The sequence below is a fragment of the Schistosoma mansoni genome (genome assembly GCF_000237925.1).
Source record: "Schistosoma mansoni, WGS project CABG00000000 data, chromosome 1 unplaced supercontig 0034, strain Puerto Rico, whole genome shotgun sequence".
Lineage (NCBI taxonomy): Eukaryota > Metazoa > Platyhelminthes > Trematoda > Strigeidida > Schistosomatidae > Schistosoma > Schistosoma mansoni.
In genome coordinates this window covers 883375-907630 of record NW_017385988.1, presented here as the reverse complement: position 1 = coordinate 907630, position 24256 = coordinate 883375, and the positions used below count along the sequence as shown (strand labels likewise).

Sequence of the window (24256 nt, the reverse complement as noted above, 5' to 3'; positions counted from 1 at the left end):
TGGTATTGTTTCTCGTTGAGTTAAATTCACTATTTTGATCGTAAATTACGTATTAAAACTACTGTTTACGCTTTAATTGAATTTATTTCAGTTAACGTGATATTGTATTTGTGTTTTGATCTTGCTTTGTGTATTTACTGCATCAAAGCATTCTTGGTCGACTTCGGTTTGATTATTTGATTTGTCTAACATATCCATCTTGTCTAATCTCTTGCCTCATCCTAAGATGGTCGGCTCTGCACACAAGTGTGGGCAGCCATATTGCTTATTCCCCGTGGAAGAAGGGATACAATGTGACGAATGTAAGAAGTGGTTCCACAAAATGTGCATCAGCTTAAGCCCTACTACCTATAAAAGGCGTTCGAAACCCATTTCTCATTGGCTCAGTATACTTTATTGTTCAAGCAAAACATCGCTCATTCAGGAAGCCATTGACCTTCTAGAATTAGCTAATAAAAGGGTCGACGAGGGCCGTGCCGGCAACATGGATACTGATGACGAAGATTGTATCAGTGTCGTAAACGCTGCCATGGCATGTGACAGACACCCAATGTTGTAACACGAAGCAGAAATTTCTACTCCGACACAACTAATGAAAGACACGCCATTAGGTATTGAGGGACAAGTTGCTTTAAAAGCGACTGATGACCTGGCTAGAACCACTATCGTCCAGGGTAGTTCCAATCTGGATGCTGAGACTGGTGGGAAATGAATAACGCGGAAACGTAAAAGAGAGGGAAAAATACCCAAAGAGAGCGCGAGTATAGTCGACAAGTCCTTGTTGGACTCGCGTCCTGCGCATCAGGTTACTCCGCTTAAGTCCAAATGTAAGAAAATATTTAGCACTGTTGTGGATGAGAACAGTTTGGCTTCACCAAATGTGGTTGTTAGTCACTCGCTCGACTCACACGACACTGTTATAAAGAAAGCTAATAGTAAGAAGCCAGTAGCTAACCGGCAGGATCTGACATCACGGTCGAAAGCCGTGAACACGACTTTTAAGGAAGTTAAACAGGTCCCTAGTGTAATCATTTGGAACTTGGAAGAATCGAAAGACACCGATCCTGCTAAGAGACATGCCCACGACCTGCAGTTAGTGGGAACTGTCATCGGAAATGTACTGCCCGATGAGGCCTCAGGGGTACATATCATGAAAGTCATCAAACTCGGTAAATATGTTGGAGGCGAAACCCGACAAAGAAGGATCCTTAAATTAGTACTCGGTAATCTTGAGGAAAGAGACGTAGTACTGAATAACGCACGCACAATTCGGGACTCAAATATTCGTATTCGACCAGACTGGCCACTTGAGGATCAGATCAAGTGGAAGAATGCCCTGACAGAGTTAAAAACTCGAAAGCTAAACGGTGAAACGAACCTTACGATTAAGGGTTTTCGGGTAGTTAGGTCTTGGAAGCCAATGCTTCCGAGACCTGTATGGGTAGAACGTATGTTTCCAAAAACACCTTAAATGTGTGTTACACGAATGCCCGTAGTCTTCGAAATAAGATGTCTGAGCTAAGTTTGATGGTGGACGAATTCAATCCCGATATAATTGTTGTCACCGAAACTTGGCTCACTGTAGATATAGACTGTTCTCCAGTCATTTCGGGCTACATCTGTATCAGAAGTGATAGAATTATAAGTCGCAAGGAAGGAGGCATAATATTATATGTTAGGGACCACTTTCGCATACACTCGATCATATCGGAGGCGCATGTAAGTGGTGCGTGTGAGGTAGTATGTTGTACAATTAGGTCTAGAAACGGGTTAGTGACTATAGGAGGAATATATCGTAGTCCGTGTTGTCTTGCTGACGACTTTATCCTAAGACACGTCTGTTCTTGGAGTAAGGCAGAATGTTGTCTCATCGTTGGAGACTTCAACGCACCCCACATAAACTGGATAGAGCTCACAGCTGCAGTTGAGGGTTTCGATAGCGTCCTTCTATCATCAATTATTCAATGTGCGTTTGTACAATGCATCTTAAAGCCGACACATATTGACCTGGAACATAATCTGTCATTGATAGACCTTGTCCTCACACACCACTGTGAAGATGTCGTCGACATTCAGCACCTTCCCCCACTGGTGAATAGTGACCATGTCGTACTTTCCCTTAAGTTCCGGATACATGGTATAGAATTTGCATCTGCTCCACCCCGTCCTAATATCTGGAGAGCTAATATTCCAGCAATCAGGGACTATGCTATCTCAATTGACTGGTCGGTCGATGCTGATGGATCGATTGATGATGCATGGAATAGGTTTAAGTCTACGTTAGAATCCGTAACTCAACCGTTTATCCCATGGTCAGCACGTAAGCTATCACATTGCCCTCCTTGGATTAATAAGGAAACCTGGAAGCTGTTGAAGCGTAGGAAACACTTCTGGGACCTATTCTTGTCAACGGGTCAGGCATCATTTAAGTGCGAATATAAAAAAATCCGGAATATATGTAAAAAGACCATAGCTAAATCCCGCACGGCTTACGAACGACAGTTGGCATACGATAGCCGTATCTGTCCGAAGCGACTGTTTTCGTACGTTAAGAGGCGGACAAAACGTAGTGATGGTATCCCTCCCCCGTAACTGTTTAGCGAAAATTCAGATTTACTAGCTGAATGTGATCTAGCGAAAGCTGAGACATTTGCAAACTATTCCAGTGAAGTCTACTCTACATGTAGTGTTACAACCACTCGTCCCATTGACAACGAGATACCAGCCATAGGACCTGTACACGTGACCGAGGATATTGTTCTTCCATTGATAACTAACCTCAAACCTTGCAAGATACCGGGCCCCGATGGGTTACATCCACGTTTGCTGTCATCGCTTGCGGACATTATCTCAAGACTGCTCACGACGCTCTTCAACATGTCCCTTTCACTCGCTCAACTACCTAGAGACTGGAAAGACGCTATAATTAGTCCTATATTTAAGGATGGTCAGAGACGGATCGTATCTAACTACCGGCCTATCAGCCTGACCAGCATATTAGTTAAGTTACTTGAAAAATTAATTCGGGCTAAGCTACTGAGTTACATAGATTCGTATAATCTGTTAACTCCCGAGCGACATGGGTTTCGTAACAAGCGTTCATGTTTAACTAACTTACTCATTGCGGGAGAGGATTGGGCAGCTGCCCTAGACAACGGCCTGTCTATCGACGTGATATTCATAGATTTTAGCAAAGCGTTTGACAAGGTTTTACACTTAGGTCTTATGCAGAAGCTTTCGAGCTTTTTCGAATAACAGGTGCTATACAGGAATGGATAGGAAGCTTCTTATGTGACCGCAGACAGAGTGAGGGTCAATGGAATGCTATCCGAATGGAAACCGGTCAAAAGTGGTGTACCCCAAAACACCATCTTAGGCCCTTTACTTTTCCTTCTGTATGTTAAAGAACTACCCTTACTACTTAAGTCGTCGACATTATTGTTTGCGGATGATGTTAAAATCTGGAGAACAATAAGAAGTGAGACTGATCGTTGTTATCTACAAGCAGATTTAGACGAATTAGTTAGATGGGCTCTTGATTGGGGCTTGGAAGTTAATTCCAGGGAGAACGTGCTCATGTACATCGGGCACGGTAATAGTTACTATTATACCATTAATGGTACATCTCTTCCACGCGTTCAAGAACATAAAGACTTAGGAGTAACTATAAGTCACGACCTGAAAACGACTACGCACTGCAATGCGGTTGCTTCCAAAGGTTATCGTGCGCTATGGTCACTTCGCCGAGCATTTAAGTGCTTTGACGAGATATTTCGAATTTTATATCCCACCTATGTAGGGCCACACTTAGAATACTGTATCCAAGCAGCTAGCCCTTGTCTGATAAAGGATACTAAATCGCTTGAGCGTGTCCAGCGTGTAGGGACAAAATTAGTAAAGGGTCTTTCTAAACTCCCTTACGATGAGCGTTTAAAACGTCTAAACCTTTTCCCCTTATCTTATCGTAGGACACGAGGTGACCTTATACTGGCATTTCGTATCCTTAATTATGATCTGGGTGTTAATATGTCCTATCTTTTTGCTCCCTCCAGCACTAATAGTCTTCGAGGTCATAGTAAGAAGGTTCTGAAACCGCGATCTAATAAACTATAGGTGAGGTTCTGTTTTTCTCATCGAGTGGTCATTGACTGGAACGCTTTGCCAGAACAAGTGGTATCAGCACCATCAGTGAACATTTTCAAGAAGAAGCTGGACCTTCACTGGAAGGCAATGTCAGGATTAACACGGGTTCATCAACCTACTATCCTTATTACTGAAGACTGAAAAGTATTACTAAACCTAGAATATCCGTGACAACTTTAGATGAGAAGAGTTCCTAGTGGGATGCACATTAAGTTGAGGATGAGTCTTGACTAGGTGTCTTGACTTAATAATGTCCAATAGAACTACCAAGATCAGTGTTGTTGCCAAGTGTTTATCAAATGGTCTTGCAACTTTTAACGTTTTGTAAGTTTGTGCCTAGTCTGAAGTTTTCTAGCGTTCTGGGAGAGTGTAAGGAGAAGGATTTGATGGAATCTGGAAGAAGGCAGAAAAGCCGAAAAGATTAGCCGATGACTCATTCAGTACATCTAATTCACATTTAATAATGAGGGGAGTCGACAACGATCAGACGTGACATTAAAACAATCTGACAATTAAAACTAGAAGTTAAAGGCGTTAGGTCTCGAGTGGGTTGAGATTTTGTAGAGGAGTTGTTGAACAATGAGAGCACACTCTCAAAATCATAAACTATCTACCTCCTGTCAAACTGTCTACCACTATGACGACTTGTTAGAACCTAACTAGTTAGGAGTAGGGAAAATCTGATCATAAAAGCACAAAATAAAAGTTCTAACTGCTACCAATTTATTTACAAAAGATTCACAAATACAATTGGTAAAAATATTTGAAAACTCTAAGGTCATTAGTAAGATCAGACATTAGGTTGCTAATTTTTTAAAGTACCTATACAGATTTATGAACTTTTGCCTTAAGTGATGGACATTTAAAAAGTTGTGCTTCTGTCAACAGTTTCGAACAAAGGCGGGCGTTTGCAGACTTTGAATTTTGCATGTTTATTTGTAAGGTTTGTTGCTTATTATTTCTGAGTGGCACTTTTTGAGTTGTATAATACTGTGACAAAATGTTACACACCTTTCTTTCTCATTAAAGGTGTCAACCATAGAGTTAACTCACAACTGTTCATCAACTAGTAGTAATATCCGGGACCTATCAATAATTAACATATTTTCATTGTAAGCAGTTAAATCGGGGTCGACTTAGTTATCTTTTTTGTAATGTGTGTGCAGAAACGAGCCTCGTGAGTGGAATTTTGTCATAACAACTTTTGCAATCAATGTGTACTCTTTACTCATAAACGTCAAAGTGATCAGTTAAATTCTAAATATTCTCTTGGTAACATACGTGTTCAGTACTTGTTGAAAATTTTCTGAAGTCAAGATTGATATGCGCGAAGTTTGTAAGTTCTTCAGTTTCAACACGTATGCTGATCTATTTGATTTCTCGACGATTTACAAGTGATTGAGAAGACTGAACTAGTACTGTGCTCAAAAAATTAATCCTTTCAGCGAAGTAGAGTTTGAAAGATAGCTAGTACTCAAACGATTAAACTTACACATGTTGTAGTATTAGGAAATTATAAGTGTTGTCAAATTTATCATCTAAAGATAGAGTTGAGAATCATAATATAACCCACCATCCTTTACTACCGCTTGTAGTGAGCTCATTGTGTCATCTATGCGAACAGGAGTTGAAATTTGAAACTTCCTTCTATTTGACTTTGGGATCGTGAACCCTTTATTGTGAAATAAGATTCGTGAAGTCTAATCAGCTTCAAATGGTTCAAGCAGTTACGTACAATCTGGAAGCCGCTCAACGAGCCGTTGTGTTAAGTAACAGTGGTCCACCGAGGTTTCTGGGTGGAAACTAATTGTGCGGAAATAAGCGAAAACGAAAGTTTGTGATAAAGTATGTGATACTATCTTAAGTCTTTAATGCAGCAAGTTTTCTCCCGAAGTGTTCAGGGTAGGTTAGCTGGGCGGCTTCGGATAGTAACTAATTCCGAGAATTGACCACTCCCAAGGGTTGAAAGGTCAACTTACAACCCAACATGCTTCGGGGAACTTGGGAGTGTATACGAGGACTGAGCTTCAGGATATATTCTGGTGGGGAGTGTTTTTGAGGCATAGGTCCAGTGTTTTCAGGGATTACTATCGGAATTCAAGTCAAAGGCCAGGGACTGATTTCGCATTTTATCTTTGGATACACTCCAAAGTAGTCCTATCCTTTTAAAATAGAGCCAAATAAAACTAGATTAGGTAGAGACTCCTATCAAACTGGTCGAAGTACATTTCAAAGTTACTTGTGTAAAGCTGGTTCAAAAACCATTTTGTCATCATATGATTTTACACAAGAGACCAAAATATCTCTTTCTACTAACGGTACTTCTAATGGAGACCTAGGTTGTGTTTGTGGTTTGGATCATATTACAAGTTGAACGTTTAACGCTTTTAAGAATTGTAAGTTAACCCATTTCTATCTCCCGAACTTTGAAGTCGAGTCAGATTCTTATGAAATGATAATCTATCTGGTTGTAGACTTCATTGCTTCACACTGTCAGCTGAAAAATTGTTTTGGGAATACTTAGCGAGGAATGTTGCCAATGCAAATTAACAAAATCAAATGCCCTAATACTAAAAAATGAGGGTTCCTACTAGGGGATTCTGCATTTCGAGAGAGTGGATAATTTACCTTCACCCTAAATAAGTGTTGGCCACTCGATCAACAATGAGTAAATACTTAAGGTTTCTGATAAAACGAAGAAAAATTGGTCCAATCAAAGACCCATAAAGCCGAAATGTATTGCATCAATCTCTTACTAACTACTTATCTTGATCTAAATCCTAAACATCAAATTGACAACAGTTTACTTTTAGTTTGATTGATATTAATTTTATCGTTCTGTTATAAGATGACGACTTGGGATAGTATTTTTTTGTATGGGCTCGATGTATCTATATCTGCGGTTGTAACTTAGTATGTAGTAACCTAAAATTACTAGCATGCATGTGAATAATATATACTGTTTTATTGTTGCGAAATAACAGAATGTCTCCATTTTTATGCACCTCTGTCGACTGAATCCTCATGGGGACAAGATAATTGGACACCATTATTGGAGTTTTAGTAGACCCAGGAGAATTGGTTTCGGAATAGGATCGTTACAAAATATGAAAGCATCAAAATAGTCTTCCTAGTAAAGCATTTATTCTGCAGTTTCAGAAGATTCCTGCTAGTTTTAGACAGTAAAGTAATTTAGTATTGAAGTAGACTTGGATTCACATGTGACTCTAGGTGTTTATTCATTTATGTCCGTGGTGAATAATTAGAAGTAAAAGTCTCTCAAGCGGTCATTTCTCTTCCACTATGTGTATTCTCAAATGCCCTCGTACGGTTGAAAGTGGGGAGTGTCAACCTTTCCTCTCTAAATGCTCTTACATGGCCACGCGTATACAGCCGCTGCTAGGGAAGTTCTACTTAATGTCTTCTCGTGGCGGTGTTACTTGCGAAATTGAGAGGATGCCAAGTGAATGTCCGGTGCTTTAACCGGGTTGGTGGGTTCGGAGGATCCACCTAGGTGAGTTGGAAAACCCTGATTCCAAACCATTGGTGCATATGGGCTCTAGATTCGTGAGGGAACAAAAGGGCACCCGGGCAGTATCCCATCTGTCACACAAATACTTGATAACTACCATGTATTTGGTGCCTCTTTATACCAATGTTTATGTTTAAATAATAATAGTAGTGTGTACAATAGAAGTAACCATTATGAATAGTTTTCGTTCAGTCTAAGTGTACTTAGCGAGTGTTTGAGTTTTCACCGTCCCAGAATCTGATTATTAGGCTTTTTAAATCTTAGAAGGACATTGTCGTCCTATCCATTGGGTGAATTCTTTTATGCTCCAGGATGTACGAATATCAATGAACTCATTTTTCCACGTAGTTGCTTTAGTTATTAACATGATTTGTTTTTACATAAAATGGGGGAAGTGTAAGGTTGCTCTTTGAAGCTCGGATTGCAGACACTTGAATCTAAAAGCTATGATCTACCTATTTCATGAAATGTCTAGAGAAAAAACATGTCAAATTGACCAACTGGCCACATAATTATTTTCATTAAATGCTATGAAGCGACAAGTGTTGTGTGAGGAAATTTAACCTTTCCTTTGAAATTCATTCAGAATATATCTATCACCCCTAACTCAAGCTGTTGTCAGGTTACTTTAGCTAAGTAGGATGAGACATTTCATAGGTAATTGTAAATGAATCAAAGTAAATGAAGCGATCTTTTACAATCATGAACCATGGGGAATTTTTTAAAACACTGGGCTTTACGTCTGATAAGACAGTCAACTGTTTACCTCGTGGGAACTTAAGCTAGTACGCATTTGTGCCATGTTCTACGTTGTTTGTGACTGACTAACTGATGTTATGAGGAGTGGTGGTTGTGTTGAACTCTTCCATAAGTAATCTAAGTTTTTAAGTTTTAAAGGGCTCTTGCTTCTCTAATACTACATCATGCTCTGCTCATGTTTCTTAACGCTTTGGGTGTCGCAACTCGTTCTATCATTATCAGTATTTCTTATGTATTATATTTTTATCAGGTCAAAAATTGGTGATGTATATGTAGACATGATGCATTCGACTTCCAGCCAATGGCTTCAACCATTGTCACACAGTCCCACTACTCGTTTTCCAGCATCTGGTCTGCCTTTCAATCATTTGCACCAAAATTTACCAACCCAGTCTAGTCCAAGCGTTATGTTAGCATCTCAGATCACTTCATCTGAACCACTATTTCCTTTGTCAAATACATTCAGTGTTGATACTCAACCTGGGACATTTCTAGCAGGTATGTTTAACGCTGTTATTCTTTCATCATAATCATTATTTATTTCTCATATTGACGTAGTTTTAAGTAACTTGGTATTGTTTCTTTCATGATAAATGATTTCTGTTAATATGATAGAGCAGTTCTTTCTAATTCTCTCATTTTGCTCTCAGCTTACGTTTTACACTCGGTATTTCTATGGTTAACTTCTTGGTGTAGTAAGTGCTCAAATCCTATGAATCTCAAGACCAGGTCGTCTCGATAAACAAGCTCAACTATATTCAACTTTCGGTTGGTGGTCACAACATATTTGATACTTGGATTATTGTAATCCTAATATCCTGTACCATCTCTTATTGAAATAACCTAGTAGGAAAAATGATCTTTTGTGACATTTAGAGAGACCGATCGGTGCTGTTGCATATAGCAAACTTGATTATTCTTATCATGGGTGGTTGTAGTATTGTTCTGACCGTTTGGTTTTCCCTGAGGTTTGATATTTAACCACAAACATTGTTTGGGTACTGTTTGAGCTTTTGATCCAAATTTCACAAAATAATTATGTAGCATTCCGTATATGATTTAATGTATAGTGTAGGAATGTAAGACCTTTTTACCTTCGTAGTTCCACAAAGCAATATTCAATTCCTAATTAATAATAGAAAAAATTAATCAAAATTCATTGGTTGGATTAGTTTGACGTAATTTAACACATCACTTAATTTTTTAAACTTATTCGTACTATAATGGTATTATGATGTAGCTGTGCTAGCTCTCCAAGCTAGAGTAAAAAAATACTACTAGCATGTATGCATTTTTTAAAACAGATTCCTAGTTTTTCGTTTTAAATCACATTTCATATTTTTTTTCTGTGTTTTATTTTTAGATATAAATTCAGAACCTCAGCCTGTAAGTTTTACTAAGTAGTTATTTGCATTTCGTAAAAATCGAGTGATTGTGATAAAGGTTTTGGAAAATGATCAGCGGAACATTACCTAACAGTACAGAAAGCTTCATCTGTCTATTCGGTTTATCTGTATATGATAGATTTTGTCTATTCTGTTGCATTTAGTTTGTATCTGAGCGTAATTGTAGAGATGGGGGATAAACATATGTATTTATAAAATTGATGATGTACTATTCAGCACAGTGTATATCAAACAGTTTATAGAGATGTAGAGAGCTCTTAATTTCTAGAGGTTTGCAAATTGATGTATCTAATATCCCTGAACTAATTGTTCTAGTAACTTGATAATTAATTTTTGACTGATTCTTTAGTAATTAAAAGCATTATAAAGGTTAGCTATTGATTCAAACAAGTTGGATTCTGTAATAGACGATGTATCATTTTGGGTAATTACAACAAGTCGCTGCTCCATGTATAGACTACAATGTCACCTAAGCGCACCTGGAGTTTTACATAGTTTAGATCAACCAGTGTAGATGTGATTTGCATTCTAATCCACAAGGTTTATTCTATCGCACATCATAGTTAGCTAGCGTTGTATATGTATGTAACATGTATTAACCAAATCGATTACCACTCCTTTGTTGATTTTATCAACAGTAAGATTTGTCCATCGTACAAATTAGTGGATGTGGTTAATTTATCCTGAAACACTTCACTTTAAGATGTTTAATAAAGTATCTTATAACACATCTTATCTGTGGCTCTTGACATGATTTACTCTCTTAAAATATTTTCTAAATTCCCCTGGTTGGTTTCATCCATCATTTGAGGAAAATAACTACTGAATTTTAGGCTGATGTTTAGTGCGACAGGACCAAATGTTTGTTAGGATAACTTTTTTCTCAAAGTTTTGATTCTGAATTGGATTGCTGTATACTAGTTTTAATAGATATAAAAATTGTTAGGATGGGCTATTATTAGCAAAATGTAAGTTGGAAAATAAAAAAGAATGATTGAACTTTTTTTTATCCTGTTCCTTTTTCTTCGATCTGGGGGATTTCGATTATACTCTCATCCTTAAGAGTAGGTGTAACTATAAGCCTGAGACGTTATCCTGTACTCCATTACTAATTTTCATTAATTTGTTAGTTCATGTTGCTAGGACTGGTAGTCAATTGTTACACTGAATAATGAGTATTATCTAGTTTTGTAGTACCTAGGCTATGTTAGTGTGTCATCCATCTTAAAATAATCATATGTCAACTGTTTTATTTTTAGCTTGGTCCATTGGGTGCTAACTATTATGGTTTTAGTCATGATCTAGCAAGTGGTGTCGATTCATCCCCAGCTAACCTGTGGTACAATCCTTCTACTCCAACTGGCCCAATGACGGGGTCATTACAGAGGGAATGTAATATAAATGTCGACTGCTCAAGTGGTCTAGGTAAGATAATTTATTCAATAGGTAGATGGCTACGCGCATGTTTTGTTAAAATCTAATTAAATTTTTAATGTAATACATTCCGTAAAATTAAACGATGTTACTTATTAAAAGCCTGGCAAAAATGTGCATTAGCCCGAGTTGTCATATTAAATCCGCAGAATGAGATTAAATTGACAAGATGAATAGCGAAGAATTCGAAATAATAGTAGCCTTAATGATAGTCCAAAAGATTAAACGTTGATAATATTGTTGGCCGCTCGAAAAGTTAGTTTATCTTTGAACATTTTATCTTTTTACGTTTTCTACTGGTTAAGTTTGCTGCCATGAAACAAATTTTGCATACCAATCTATTTATGGTACTTTGTTTCCCGAACGTTTTTTATTCATTTCATATGGTAATCTTCTACTCAGTACTCATAATTTGTCTAATATTTACGGACGATATAGCCCTGTCAACTGAGATGCGGTATCAATCCATGAAATCGTTGATTGGACCACGTCGATTCATACAGACTAAGCTGATTGTGATCAGTTGTATATATATATATACCTCTAATCTTGGAGACGTCCTCTGGATTTCGAAAAGGCCAAGTTCTTGCAATACTTACTTATGCAGATCGCTAACTGATCGACTTCCATCTGAGTAGCCTCAGTGTTATTGTATTGTAAGGCAATGTTATCCACTTACTGGAATATGAATGATCACTCTAGTCAAACGATTTATACCATGTATTTCCTTAAGAGCTGTTTTCGAAATATTATTTAGAGCAAGAGTGAACAGTTATGAAGATATTAGAGAACTTTGATCAGGTGTATTGCTATTTGTGTTGTATTACTTTACTTGATGTGCTTTTGTACGGAGCTTTCGAGATTACAATAAGATTGTCAGACATACTGTTCCTCGACACATTAGATGTGAGAAGTAAATATACAATGTAATGCTTTTTAAGAGGTACGTGGTACACTCACTTCATTCTAGGACCATAGAAAAATCTTAGTTTCCGAACAGTCAAATCAGTCTCCTGGCAAATAGTTTAACAAAGACTTTAAAGAGACTTTCTGGGATTAAGCATGTAAGGGATAATCTTAGCCCGATTTCAATAAACTTTGTTTCTGAACCATATCCAAACAGTTTAGTCTCTTTAGGTCTATTTAGAAAATATGTATGGAGTATTTACAAGCAGCACCTACGTGCAATCAATAAATTGGTTGTTACATTAGTGAAGACTCAGTAGTATGTGTTAACTATTCCTAGTAATCGTCCTATATATATATATATATATATATATATATATATATATATATATATATATATATATATATATATATATATATATATATATGATGCTGAATATTGTTGATGTACACTAGAGAAAACTAAAAGTTTATTGGTAAGAATCTATGAGCTTATTGACTGTTCATTCAAACTATCTAGAATCATAGGCTTCTTAAATCTATTACCTGCTATTGTGGTAGTTGATAGGTGAAAGACCCCGTCATAGAAGGACTCATTGCGAGTGTTAAGAGTCTCACTGAGGCTGTCACCAGAATGCAAATGGGTCAGTTTCCTTGTAACTTTGCATTGTCTATATCTTTCTCCGTAAATTTACCGACTCATCAGTGTAATGATGAATACACCAATTTTTGGATTATTTATAAATTAAGTGGTCTTTATTGATTCAATCTTAATTTTAACGCTAGCTAATTTATGTATACAGTACGCTTTTTTCATCAATGCGATACTACACAAATTTCTTGTCTATGTAACATATTGCTTCTCATCTAATTCTGGACAAATAAACACTGACATTGCGCTTGTCTGTGTTATATGTGTATTACTATTACTATTATTATTGTCGATTGATATTGTTCCAGAATGCATCAGTCATATCTGGTAAACTCGTCATGTTCACACTATGTACACATAGAAGTTCTAGTCTGTTTTTATTTCGCTTATCTGATAAATTTGTCATTCTTTTTGATGATTATGATTACCTTCAACGTGTTGATTAAGTAAGTAAACAGATGGATATCTTGACCAGTTGTTAGTGAAACATCAATTCGACACATTTCTTCATAGTGTGAATATTCTTTTCTAGTTTGTTTTCTCTACTGAAATTTCCTGCGTATTTTTCTTTATCTATCATCATCATCATTTCAGTGTAACATAGTTTTCAAATTTTCCTTAATTTCTATGACAATTCCATATAGACTTCCAGCTCTGTTCTTGTAACTGTGTTATGAAAATGGGGCAATGTACTAGATACTTCTGGACTAGATATTTGGTGTATGGAAAACCTTACTTTGTTTTTTTTAACATTTAATCCCCCCCTTGTGCCATTTCGTTTCCATATTTATCGTTGTTGTGTATGTACTTTGTTTTTGTGTGTTGACAGTTTGTTGTTTTATCCGTCTCGTATGCGCGTGTGTGTTTACTTCTTTTCGCTTATTTCGATGTTGATTCACTTTCCCCTTTCTTCTGTGTTCTGTTTTCTCTATAAAAGTTTCTTCTTTTCGACCATAAAAAATATTATTAAGCACACTCTTCTTTGTATAAAGTTGGTATCCCCAACAAATATTTCGTCTAGTTGCATATTTGTTGTGTTAGTTTAATTTAGGAAAAGTTTGTTATTTTTCTTTTTTTTAAAAATAGAAACTGTTAAATTCATATCTGAATTAATAAAAAAAAGTAGTATGTTATAAAATTATATTTACCTGCAGCATTAATGTCTTCAATTCTTGGTCGACTTAAAACGTAATCAGAATTTATTTGAGAAAATGCATTCATCACAAAATATACCATGGCATTAGTTCACTTAATGTAGTAAAGTGACATTGGGAGTGGTAATCTAGAAAAAAAATCCATTTTCAATAGACTGATTAGTATCTCATCTTTCCTATTGGAAAGCTTCCTATTTTGAGACGAGGGTAAAATATATTTCAACTATAATTCATATAATCAGAAATTGTTTTTTTTCCAGAATATTCATTAAGCTTGAAGAAAGTATTTTATTTTCATAGTTAAGATCATGAATCAATTGAAGCTGGACAACCATGGAAAACCTGGAAGCACTGGACGGCCGTTTTGTCCTATTATGGGACTCCTCAGCAGTGCGCATCCACGATCCCGTATTTTAGCTAGTGTAGTTCAACTCGAATAACTTCATTAAAGTTATTAGCCACAATCGTATGTTCTTATGTCTAAATTAATTCCACTTTAACATATATCAACATAATCAGTCTGTTTTCTACAATATGTGGTTAAATACTTTTTTTATCATTATTACAATGCAAAGTTGTTAAATCTTGATTACCATCTTCTGTCCGTTGAACAATCATAGTTATTGCATCGAATACCTAACATAGTTTATATTGAATTATTAGAATTTTAAGTTAGTCTGTAACTAAGCTAGTTTGATTGTCTTATTTTTATTCTGTTCCTCTCTAAATAACAAAATTCACTCTTATTCAGGGCGTAACGATGACCCGGTGCAATTGATTCCTGTGTGCACCTCAGCTACAGCAAAAATAATCCCTTCACAGGTAGGTGAATAATTTTATTTTTAAAGCCATTTATTATTTTCTATTTTTAAAAATAGAATTGAGAGTTTATTAATTTTTCTCTTATTATGTCAGCTTGTTTTGTTACTTTAATCTTGTATCATAAATTCATTAAACATTTGGTTTTGGGTATACTATTTGACTGGAAAAAATCATCTCAGATTATTTTGTAGTTTCCTCAATGTATTATTATTTTTAACAATTGTGAATTTCTAAACTAATTAGCGTTTTTATTGAGATCAAAAACCGATCAATGTTAGACCACCATTGAAAACCTGGTTGCTCTGGACGGCCATTTCATCCTAGTGTGTGATGACTCCTCACCAGTGCTCATTCACGATTCCACATGCGAAAATCGAACCCAGGACCTTCAGTCTCGCGCGGATGCTTAACTTCTAGACCACTTAGCCGGCATCCAACAGTGTTAATGTTTAACTTCAACTAATCCACAATATTGCATTACCATCTTCTATTGTCTTCGGTGAGTAACTGTCTCACACCCCTTACGTTTCAACTCTACTGGTTGCAGCTTCTCACTAGAACAACGAAAAGCACGTCTCGAAACTATTCACTAGTGAGCACATGATAATTATCAGTGTAGGGTTGTGGAGATTGTTGAGTTGTTGTTGTGACCGAAAATCTTGTGTTTGAGTCCTGCGTACGGGATCGTGGATGCGCACTTCTGAGAAGTCCCACACTAGGATGAAGCGACCACCCACTGCTTCCAGGTTTTCACTAGTCTCCTAACATTGATCGATTCATCATCTCAACAGGAAAACTCAACAGTCTCCACAACTCTTTACTGATAATCGGTGTTTGTAGATTGACCTGGTTATTACACACTACATTTACATATGATTCTTGATAAACTATTGAAATGTACTATTCTTTTTTAAGGTTCACATGGTGATCGTGTTCTTTATAATTGGGGATTAGGGAATGTTAGTCAAATTGAACCATAGGGTAGGGCACTTGTTTTCCAAAAAAGTCTTTCTTTTAATCATGAAGGAGCTTAGTGTCATTTTATACTTTCTCTTTTCTAGTTTCATCCATTCCTTCCAATGAACTGATGCTTTAGGTTTCATTGTTACTAAGGTTATTGATACAATAATTGAAACTGTTTTGGTTATTTTTCCTCCTATTGTATTGTGTGGCAACTAAAACCGATAGTTGGGTAGTTTGATTTCGGAACTTTCATTATGATCCTAAACAACACCATCAATCCCTAGTTCACTCAAAAGTCTACTACGACGGTCAAACCATTTAGCTCAGAGGACAACCACTAAAACTGATACACACATTTATACCGCGTCATCCTAGTGTCAACGATAGACTGGGTGATGATTGGTAATGCTTTAAAGATTTTAATGAACAAAATCATTTACTTACACAAATCTCTTCCGTATATAGTGTGAATTACTCTGACTCATCATACACAACATATTTATGATAATATTACAGTATAATAATAGGTTTTTTATGCACCAAGTGTAATATTAGGTTTACTATTCATCTCGATAAAATATACACTACTTCTGCTTCTTTTTTTTCTTCTTCTTCATTGAAAAACACCTTTTAAGATCAACTTGTGCTATGAATAAGTTTTGTATCTAGGACTGAAGCTGTATAACTTTACTATACTAGTTATTTGTAACATTCTGTTAATAATGTTACAAATACTTCCACATTGTATTTTTATTCATATTCTGTATTGTCATGATTGAAATCTAAGTGAATTTGTTTGTCCACTGTCATTTTTATATTAGTATTTTAATCTATCTAATTAAAACAGCTGTTTTATCATAAATTTGTTCCTTTATCATGTATATGTATACATGAGATATTCATTTGAGGATATATGATTATCAGAGTGTTAACTTTGTACTTGTGTTATGAACTGAAGCTGATTGTTCCTTTTTTTCAAAACGGTTTTTACACTTGCATTTATTAAAATGAATGTTAAATCGCATCTTCGAATGCACGTGTGTGTGTGTGTGTAATTCTAACGCATTATAGATTATTTTGTGTTACGCATTAAGAGAGATTACCTTCTGGAACTATTTTATTCAAGTATTGGTTTGAAAAGATTCAACTATTGTTACCTTTTTGTCATTGAATAGTAGTAGTCTTATAATTAAAAGAAAAAAAACGGTGTAATGTAACCTGTTTGTGTAATTTCGCAAACGATATTAAACAGAACTTTCATTTATATTGCAAATAATTGTTCCACTTTTTCATCGACCACAATAAATGAGTACACTAAAAATATATTTATACCATTGTCTTTGTAAATTCAATTTTTTTTGGCTGTTTTTGGCAATCATTCATGTTCTTCCTTCGTTGGTATCCGTTGAAATATGTTACAGTTTTAAACTGTCGGTGTTCTTAGTGTAAGGTAATTTACCTCTGTTAAGTACTCAATTTTTTATGTGCCAGTGTGTGTGTATGTAAAGACCATTGGCACTATCCGATTGCTTAAACCAAAGGCGATGAAATCGGTTTCCAACCTAATGTATATAATAGTTAAAAGTTATATCATCATAGCAATAGTTTATTGTAATACCACAGTTTCCTCCTATATCTCCAGCCAAATAATTTTTAAAAGGCCTGTATAAATTATCTTGATTGTCACTGTTTTTGGATTTTACATCCATAGGCATTCTCATCGCAAAATACATACACTGATGTTACAGTAATTAGATAGTGTTCCTATGTATGAATTTGAGTCTTTTGAAATCTTTGAATGTTTTCGTATCTCAGGTGTGGTCGGGGGCGGTGAAACAAATGAAGTTGATGTACTTACATGCATCATTGTGGAAGGCTAACTGTCGAACTTAAAAGCTTTCAGAAATTGTATCAATGTGTGGTGACTTCTCTTTTTTGCACTTTGTAGTACTTATGCCATAGAAATCAGGATACATACTCATTTTTAAGTGATCGGTTCTATAGTAATAGGCTTCAGAAGAATACCTGTATGGTTAAGATTTTGTATAGATGAAACGAAAATGAAATTTGTCGCCAGGTTATTGAAAATTTTAGGATTTCCAGTTTGAAATTGGACGTACTTCGAACTTGCTGGTAGAACTTTACGTTGGGTAATTATGTACTTACAACCTAGTCTATCCTTGGCTCTCCTTTCTAGTTGTTCCCAAGTGCTATTTTTTTGATGTCTGCCTACAATTTCCGACGCAATGTGTTCTTTGGTCTTCCTCTCTTTATTTTGCTCTGAGGATCCCAAGTTAGGGCTTGTTTTGTGGATACAGTTTGATGATTTCCTCAGTGTGTTTGGTAACAATAAACAAAAACATGTATACAGAGTTTTTTTTATCTATAAAGACATCGTGAATATCGTTCCCCTAGTGTCTTGTCAATAGGGTCATTTTAAAGTGTTAACTGAAGGCTATTCGAAGTTCACGACCATATAGCTTAATAAAAAAATCCATTTCGTTAAAGGGGCAGGGTCAACATAACATAGGTTTTATTCACAACAAAGGCTTAAATTTTCATCGAAATTCTAAATATTACTTATTAATTAGTACCTTTTAAACCAAAAATAACATGAGAGTAAACCCTTCTGACAGCTTTCTGAAAGTGCTTTTCATTATTTTACTCTCTCTGAATAAGAACGAGTTGTAAAAGTATTCGTTTTTCATACCTTTTTAAAAAGTTTTCACGAGCAGTATATGCTTGTTTAAATTAGCTTAGTTACTCATTTATCTGATTATCTGTCGGTAAAAGTTATTTTTTAAAATATCATGTTGAACATACCCTACGTTTGCTTATCTGTCGCCTACCTCGATGTACAGTCCTAGTTAATGTAAGCTGAAAGAAGGCTAAAAGCAGACAAACCAATAAGTGATATCAGTCCATTAAATCATTAACTATAAATACAATAGTACAACTTAAGTAAATAAAGTCGTCTATACGGAAAATTTCTTCCCTGAATTTCCTTCATTCTCCTTCAACACCACGGGTCTCTTTCATTTGTTGAAAACAACTAAGTCATTTACTGATCCGAGTCGTATTGATAGATAAAGTATTGTTTGAACCTATCATCTATTTTAATTGAAAACTGAATACTTTAATTATTATGTCACTGCGCCTAGTTGTACTATTTCTTGATAGATAAAATACTACTTAACAGTCACTGTTAATCATTTTATATAGAAAAATTTCTAATTAAAATCCTCATCAATTTTGCTTGATACAATATTTCATAAAATGTTTGTAGAGTTTTACACACACATACACCTTTCTGTACTGTAGATCTCTTCTGATTCGTATCTTATGTGTTCTCCAATCATATTGTTCCTGATACATTCGATAGTTTAATAAAGAAGGGAGTTTTGTTTTGTGTTTGGATACTTTGGTTGTTTTTAATAATTGTTTAACTATTACTATATATATATATATATATATATATATATATATATATATATATATATATATATATATATATATATATATATATATATATATATATATCTAACTAGTTACATCTTAGTCAGTCGTAGTGGAGCGTAATAGATGGTGTTGGTTGTCCCACGCAAGTGACTAGGTAATAATAATTAGTTATCTAACATAATTCCTATCGTCTTGATGCCTTTTTTGAACTCTACAACACATAAACATGCATCCAAAAATCTTTAATCGAAATTAGTTCACTGCACAGTTTCGTTGTAATTGCTTGCATATTATACAAAAGAATGATGTCGCAATGTTGAGAAAGTGATTCTGTTTTATACTTACGCCTACTATCCCCTTGTGAAGGAGCATAGGCCGCCCACTGAGATTCTTTATCGAGCTCTATCCTGGGTTAATCCTTTCCAGTTATTTTATGTTTAACAAGTTTTCATTCTCTTTTGATATAATTTTATAAAAAAAACCTTATTGTCATGCATGGTGAACAACAACAGTATCATACAAATAATAATTCTTGTGAAAGTCAATTATTCACTTCACCATATTTTACTTGTTTCTGTTATAATGGAATTAATGTTACAACTTCTCAGTTATATCAACAAAATTCAATTAATTCATCTACTACAACTTGTACTTCCAATCATTTTGGTTGTTCAACATCACCAATATCTTCTAGTAAATATGATGTAGAATTTTTGGATTTAACAGATTTAATTGATTCAACATCAAGTGTATCATATACAGATTGTTCATTTTCTGTTGATTATCCTACTGAGAAATTATTTTCATGCTCTGATATTATTGATGAAGATGATCATGAATTTTCTCGTAATGGTGGTACCATTTCAATGTTATGGCCATCACATACAATTTCAGCATTTGTGAGTAGTTGTAGTAGTAATCTATTAATTATTTCATTATTGGATTTTGGAAAATGTTACTTTTCATGTGTTCTACTCATATGAATGATTTTAATGTCATTGTAATCGATCATCTTCAATATAAACTGCCGTATAAATAATTATTTTCTGGTCACTTTTTTACGTTTACTACGTATAATATACATAGTTGTGCATTAGTTTCATTCGTCATAATTGTGTGTGAATAAATATATCTATGGAACACTCAGGGATCAAGTATTGATTAGTATTTAAAACTGAATTTAAGTGACTTGGTTTTTAAGGTCAAATAGAGTTTACAAATTCAGCTTCTTTCCATATGATAGTTAACGACAGAGTTTCATTTCCTCATGGACAATCAAATAGTCGATAGCGCTGAAGATTAACTATTATCATATATCCTCTTCCAGAATTCTGAAGTTTTTGTGGTAGTACAACAGGCGGGACTAAAGAACATGGACGACCTTTGAACGAATCTTAAATGATCTTGAGAAATACTAGCCAATCAGAAGACAGTTAGTATACAGTAAAAATATATTATACAAAACTCAAAAATTAAAGGGGATACTGTTCTTTTACATGACTCAAATACTTATCAAGGTCAGATATAGGTTCAGAAGTTCTAAAATCATAGTGCATCCGGCACAGGAACTCATCCATGTGGCTCCATAGTAGTCGACCTCTGGAACCATGAAAAAGTCTCAAGAATTCTTTTAGCCTCGACCACATAGTTCCAGTGTTGTCGGTATGTTGGTATGGTTTAGGGTTTAGGATTAGGGTTAAGGATGAGACTATAAAATATGGACGCCTTTTGAGCGACGCTAGAGTGAATCTCAGAGTGTCCACATAATAACTAAGACTAAATGAGGGTTATAAACCTGTGTGAAGAATTCAAATTATGATTTACATTCTTGGTTAAGGTTAGGAATTATACTTAGGGTTTTCATCACGAACTGACATCAACTATAATGCCAAAACTCTATTTATAGAAATGTATAGTTGAATTTTGCTCCAAAATCTTATGATCACTTCTCTTGTAGACGCTTAATTATCATGTTTTCTCTAAAATCTGTTGTAAACCGACCGTACGTAAGCGTCAGGTACCGAACTTAGCGCCGTGACCTTGAAAACCCGCGAAAGCTTTTGATTGGCTCGTCCATGTTCTTTAGTCTCGCCGTACAACACATTAAATACTTATCATGGTTGAATTACCTGGTATCAGTTTCTCAATCTAATAAACTAGTTTTCTTAATTATTTATAATCTCAAAAGCGATATGTCAAAGATATTCTAGTTAAAAACATCTGCTTCCAACAGTCACTTCACTGGTGACAGAATTTAGTCATGACTTTGGTTATATACACTTGACTAAAGATATCCTTTGACTAGGTATTGGGATATGTCATGGGTGTTGCTAGTGGTTCTTGTTCTTTGTAACAGTCAAGTTTCCTGCATTCAGACTTACGTCTTTTGGTCAGCAGTCATCTTATCGGAAGGCTTGTGAAGCTATTCTAAGTAGTGAATCTGTCAATGCGTTAATCCATTACGTGAATCTATTCATTTGGGTCATTCGATTGTATCGGAAACTTATTTCCCTTTTTCAAACTACATATAAGCATAGCTAGGTCTAGCAATTTCAGTTATTACTGTGTAATAAATGTGGTATACAGGCAGAATTTTCGAGATTCTAACATTCATGCCTATTTTTTACGGCTTTTGCTTACAGAAAAATTGTCTATCTACGCTTATTTAGAGACGATTTGTGAGTTGTGGATAGACTGTTGGAAAGTAAATCCTGACTTTCATGGAACTGCTTTTCAATTTGATTCATTTACACTTAATGACTATAACTGACTGATTGACTTCCAGCGACTTATATGTTGCATCATCTAAGTTTTATTTGTTTAATTCAGACATGCTTACAAATTACATTGTATTCTTTTTTGTCTACTTGAAAAGTTTCATGAATTTATACTGTGAACATAGCATGCTAAATCTCGGCCAACGATAGTGCGGCTTATAAAAATTCGGTTCACTGACAATTCTTAAATATTCACTACTGATATTTACTCGACAATGTTAAACCCGAAATTCATTTTTATGATAATTCGTTTCATAGAATTACTTTTTACTTATTAGGTCGCAAATTGTAACCATGTCCAACTCCACTTTACGCGGCTGGATAGTAAAGTCGAGTGACAACTTATGGCGAACTGTCATCTGATTTTACAACCTCAAGTGGTGTCCGACAAGACTGTCCACTATTCCCATTTTTGTTTAACTTCATTATGGACCTATTGCTAGAAATAACACTCTCGTCGACTGAATTTTCAGGAATTGATCTCCTTCCAAGAGGTTCACTTATTGACTTGAAATACACAGATGTTATAGTCCTGTTTGATGAAGACGCTGATAAAATGCAGAGTGTTTCGATAGCACTGAATAACAATGCAAAGATGTTTGGGATGCGTTTCTCTCCCTCTAAATGCAAGTTGTTGTTCTAGGACTGGGCTGCGTCAACACATGAACTAAGGATAGGGAGTGAAGTAGTCGAACGCATCGACAACTTCAGCCCTAATGGGTTGGTGTCTGACGAAATCTCAGCACGGATTCAAAAAGCTCGTTTGGCTTTTGCCAACTTACGTCACCTATGGCGAAGACGAAATATCCGTCTATCAATTAGCGGGCGAGTATACTGCACAGCACTTCGATCTGTTCTACCTTACGGCTGCGAAACATGGCCATTTAGAGTAGAAGATACTCGTCAGTTACTAAGACCACATATGCCTTAGAAATATTGCTTGCATCGGCTGGGATCACCAGATATGTAATAGTGAGGTTAGACACTGGATATTACGGAATGATGGTAAATCAGTTGATAATGTCATAAATGTTCATCGACTGAGATGGTTGGGCCACGTGTTACGTATGATTGAACACCGATTACCATGACGCGCAATGCTGACTAGTGTTGGGGATGGTTGAAATAGAGTTAGGGGCGGCCAAACCAAAATATGGCATCAGTCGTTGAAGTCACCAACTTCTAGTCTGGGCCATGTTGGTAGATGCAGACTACTTGGTTGGGGTCCGCGTGACTATCGTAACCGATGGTTGTAGACTTTGTGTGACATGGCTCACAATCGATCACACTCTTTGTCTTCCTTTAAACGTTGAGATTAGATTTATTTTATATCTTTGTTCATCACCTCAGTACCTCAGTTCACGATCTCAATAAAAACTCAACAATCTTCACAACTCTACACTAATAATCATATTTTTCGTGTTGATTTGTCAGCTACAAAAGGAATTCATTCTATCATATCTATAAATTAATCAATGTATACATGTATTTGTTCTTATTTTCGAGTCTCAGTTTTCGTGTTTGTGTAAATTTCAAGAGAAATATGTCGTACTAATTATATATGATCGATTTAATTTAGTAATGGGGAGAGTTTAGGACCTAGTTTTTTAAGAAAAAATACTCCAAAAACAACTACTGTAATGTGTGTGTGTTCAGTGTTTTCAAAATAATGATTAAAAACGTTATTTCATTATGGTGATGTATCGTGAACAGCCAATACACACACACACACACACACGCACACACTCGCTAACTTTAAATGAGAAAAAGGATAGTTGATATTTTTTGTGTGTATCTACTCTTCTTTTTCTCTCTTTTCTCATTCAACTTTAAGAAAATTTCTTCATTATCAATTTCGTTTATAGTTTTGATTTAATTTCACTTAACAACCACTTTAATCAAAAAAAACTTGACGGATTTTATGTCTTCAATAATTTTATTTGGTTTTTTTTCTACTTATACTCGTTTTGTGGTTGTTTTCAGCTGAATTGTAGCAGTTTTTTTACATTTCATACTCATTCAATACTTCGATATTATAACATATACATCTGTTCCAGTCTATAATAAGTTCACTTAGCTAGAATAACCAATAATTTATGTGTATACTCAGTTATAAATCTTGATTTTATGCATTCATTTTTATCTTCATTGTGTATATACACCATTTATCAACTTATATATGGGTACGCAGTTCACTCTGTGATCGTGGTTTCGAATCCCACTGCTGACATTAGACTTAGCCCCCAAAT

At 35.4% G+C, this 24256-nt stretch overlaps 2 protein-coding genes across 2 annotated transcripts in view; both read left to right on the top strand.

The window, feature by feature from the left end:
- Positions 1–8841: 8841 nt before the first annotated feature.
- On the top strand, positions 8842–15788 carry Smp_142260 (hypothetical protein; the record flags this gene model as incomplete). The annotated part of the gene is made up of 4 exons (XM_018791870.1): positions 8842–8932; positions 9798–9820; positions 11100–11265; positions 15724–15788. 4 exons carry the CDS (start codon positions 8842–8844, stop codon positions 15786–15788), a joined length of 345 nt encoding a protein of 114 aa, XP_018644977.1.
- Positions 15789–19721: 3933 nt separating this feature from the next.
- Positions 19722–24256, top strand: part of Smp_142270 (basic helix-loop-helix transcription factor,putative) — a gene marked incomplete at both ends in the record, with an annotated part of 40658 nt that continues 36123 nt past the window's right edge. The window contains one exon of the mRNA XM_018791869.1: positions 19722–20129. Coding sequence (XP_018644976.1) covers positions 19722–20129 — 408 coding nt within the window. The remainder of the gene's footprint in view (positions 20130–24256) is intronic.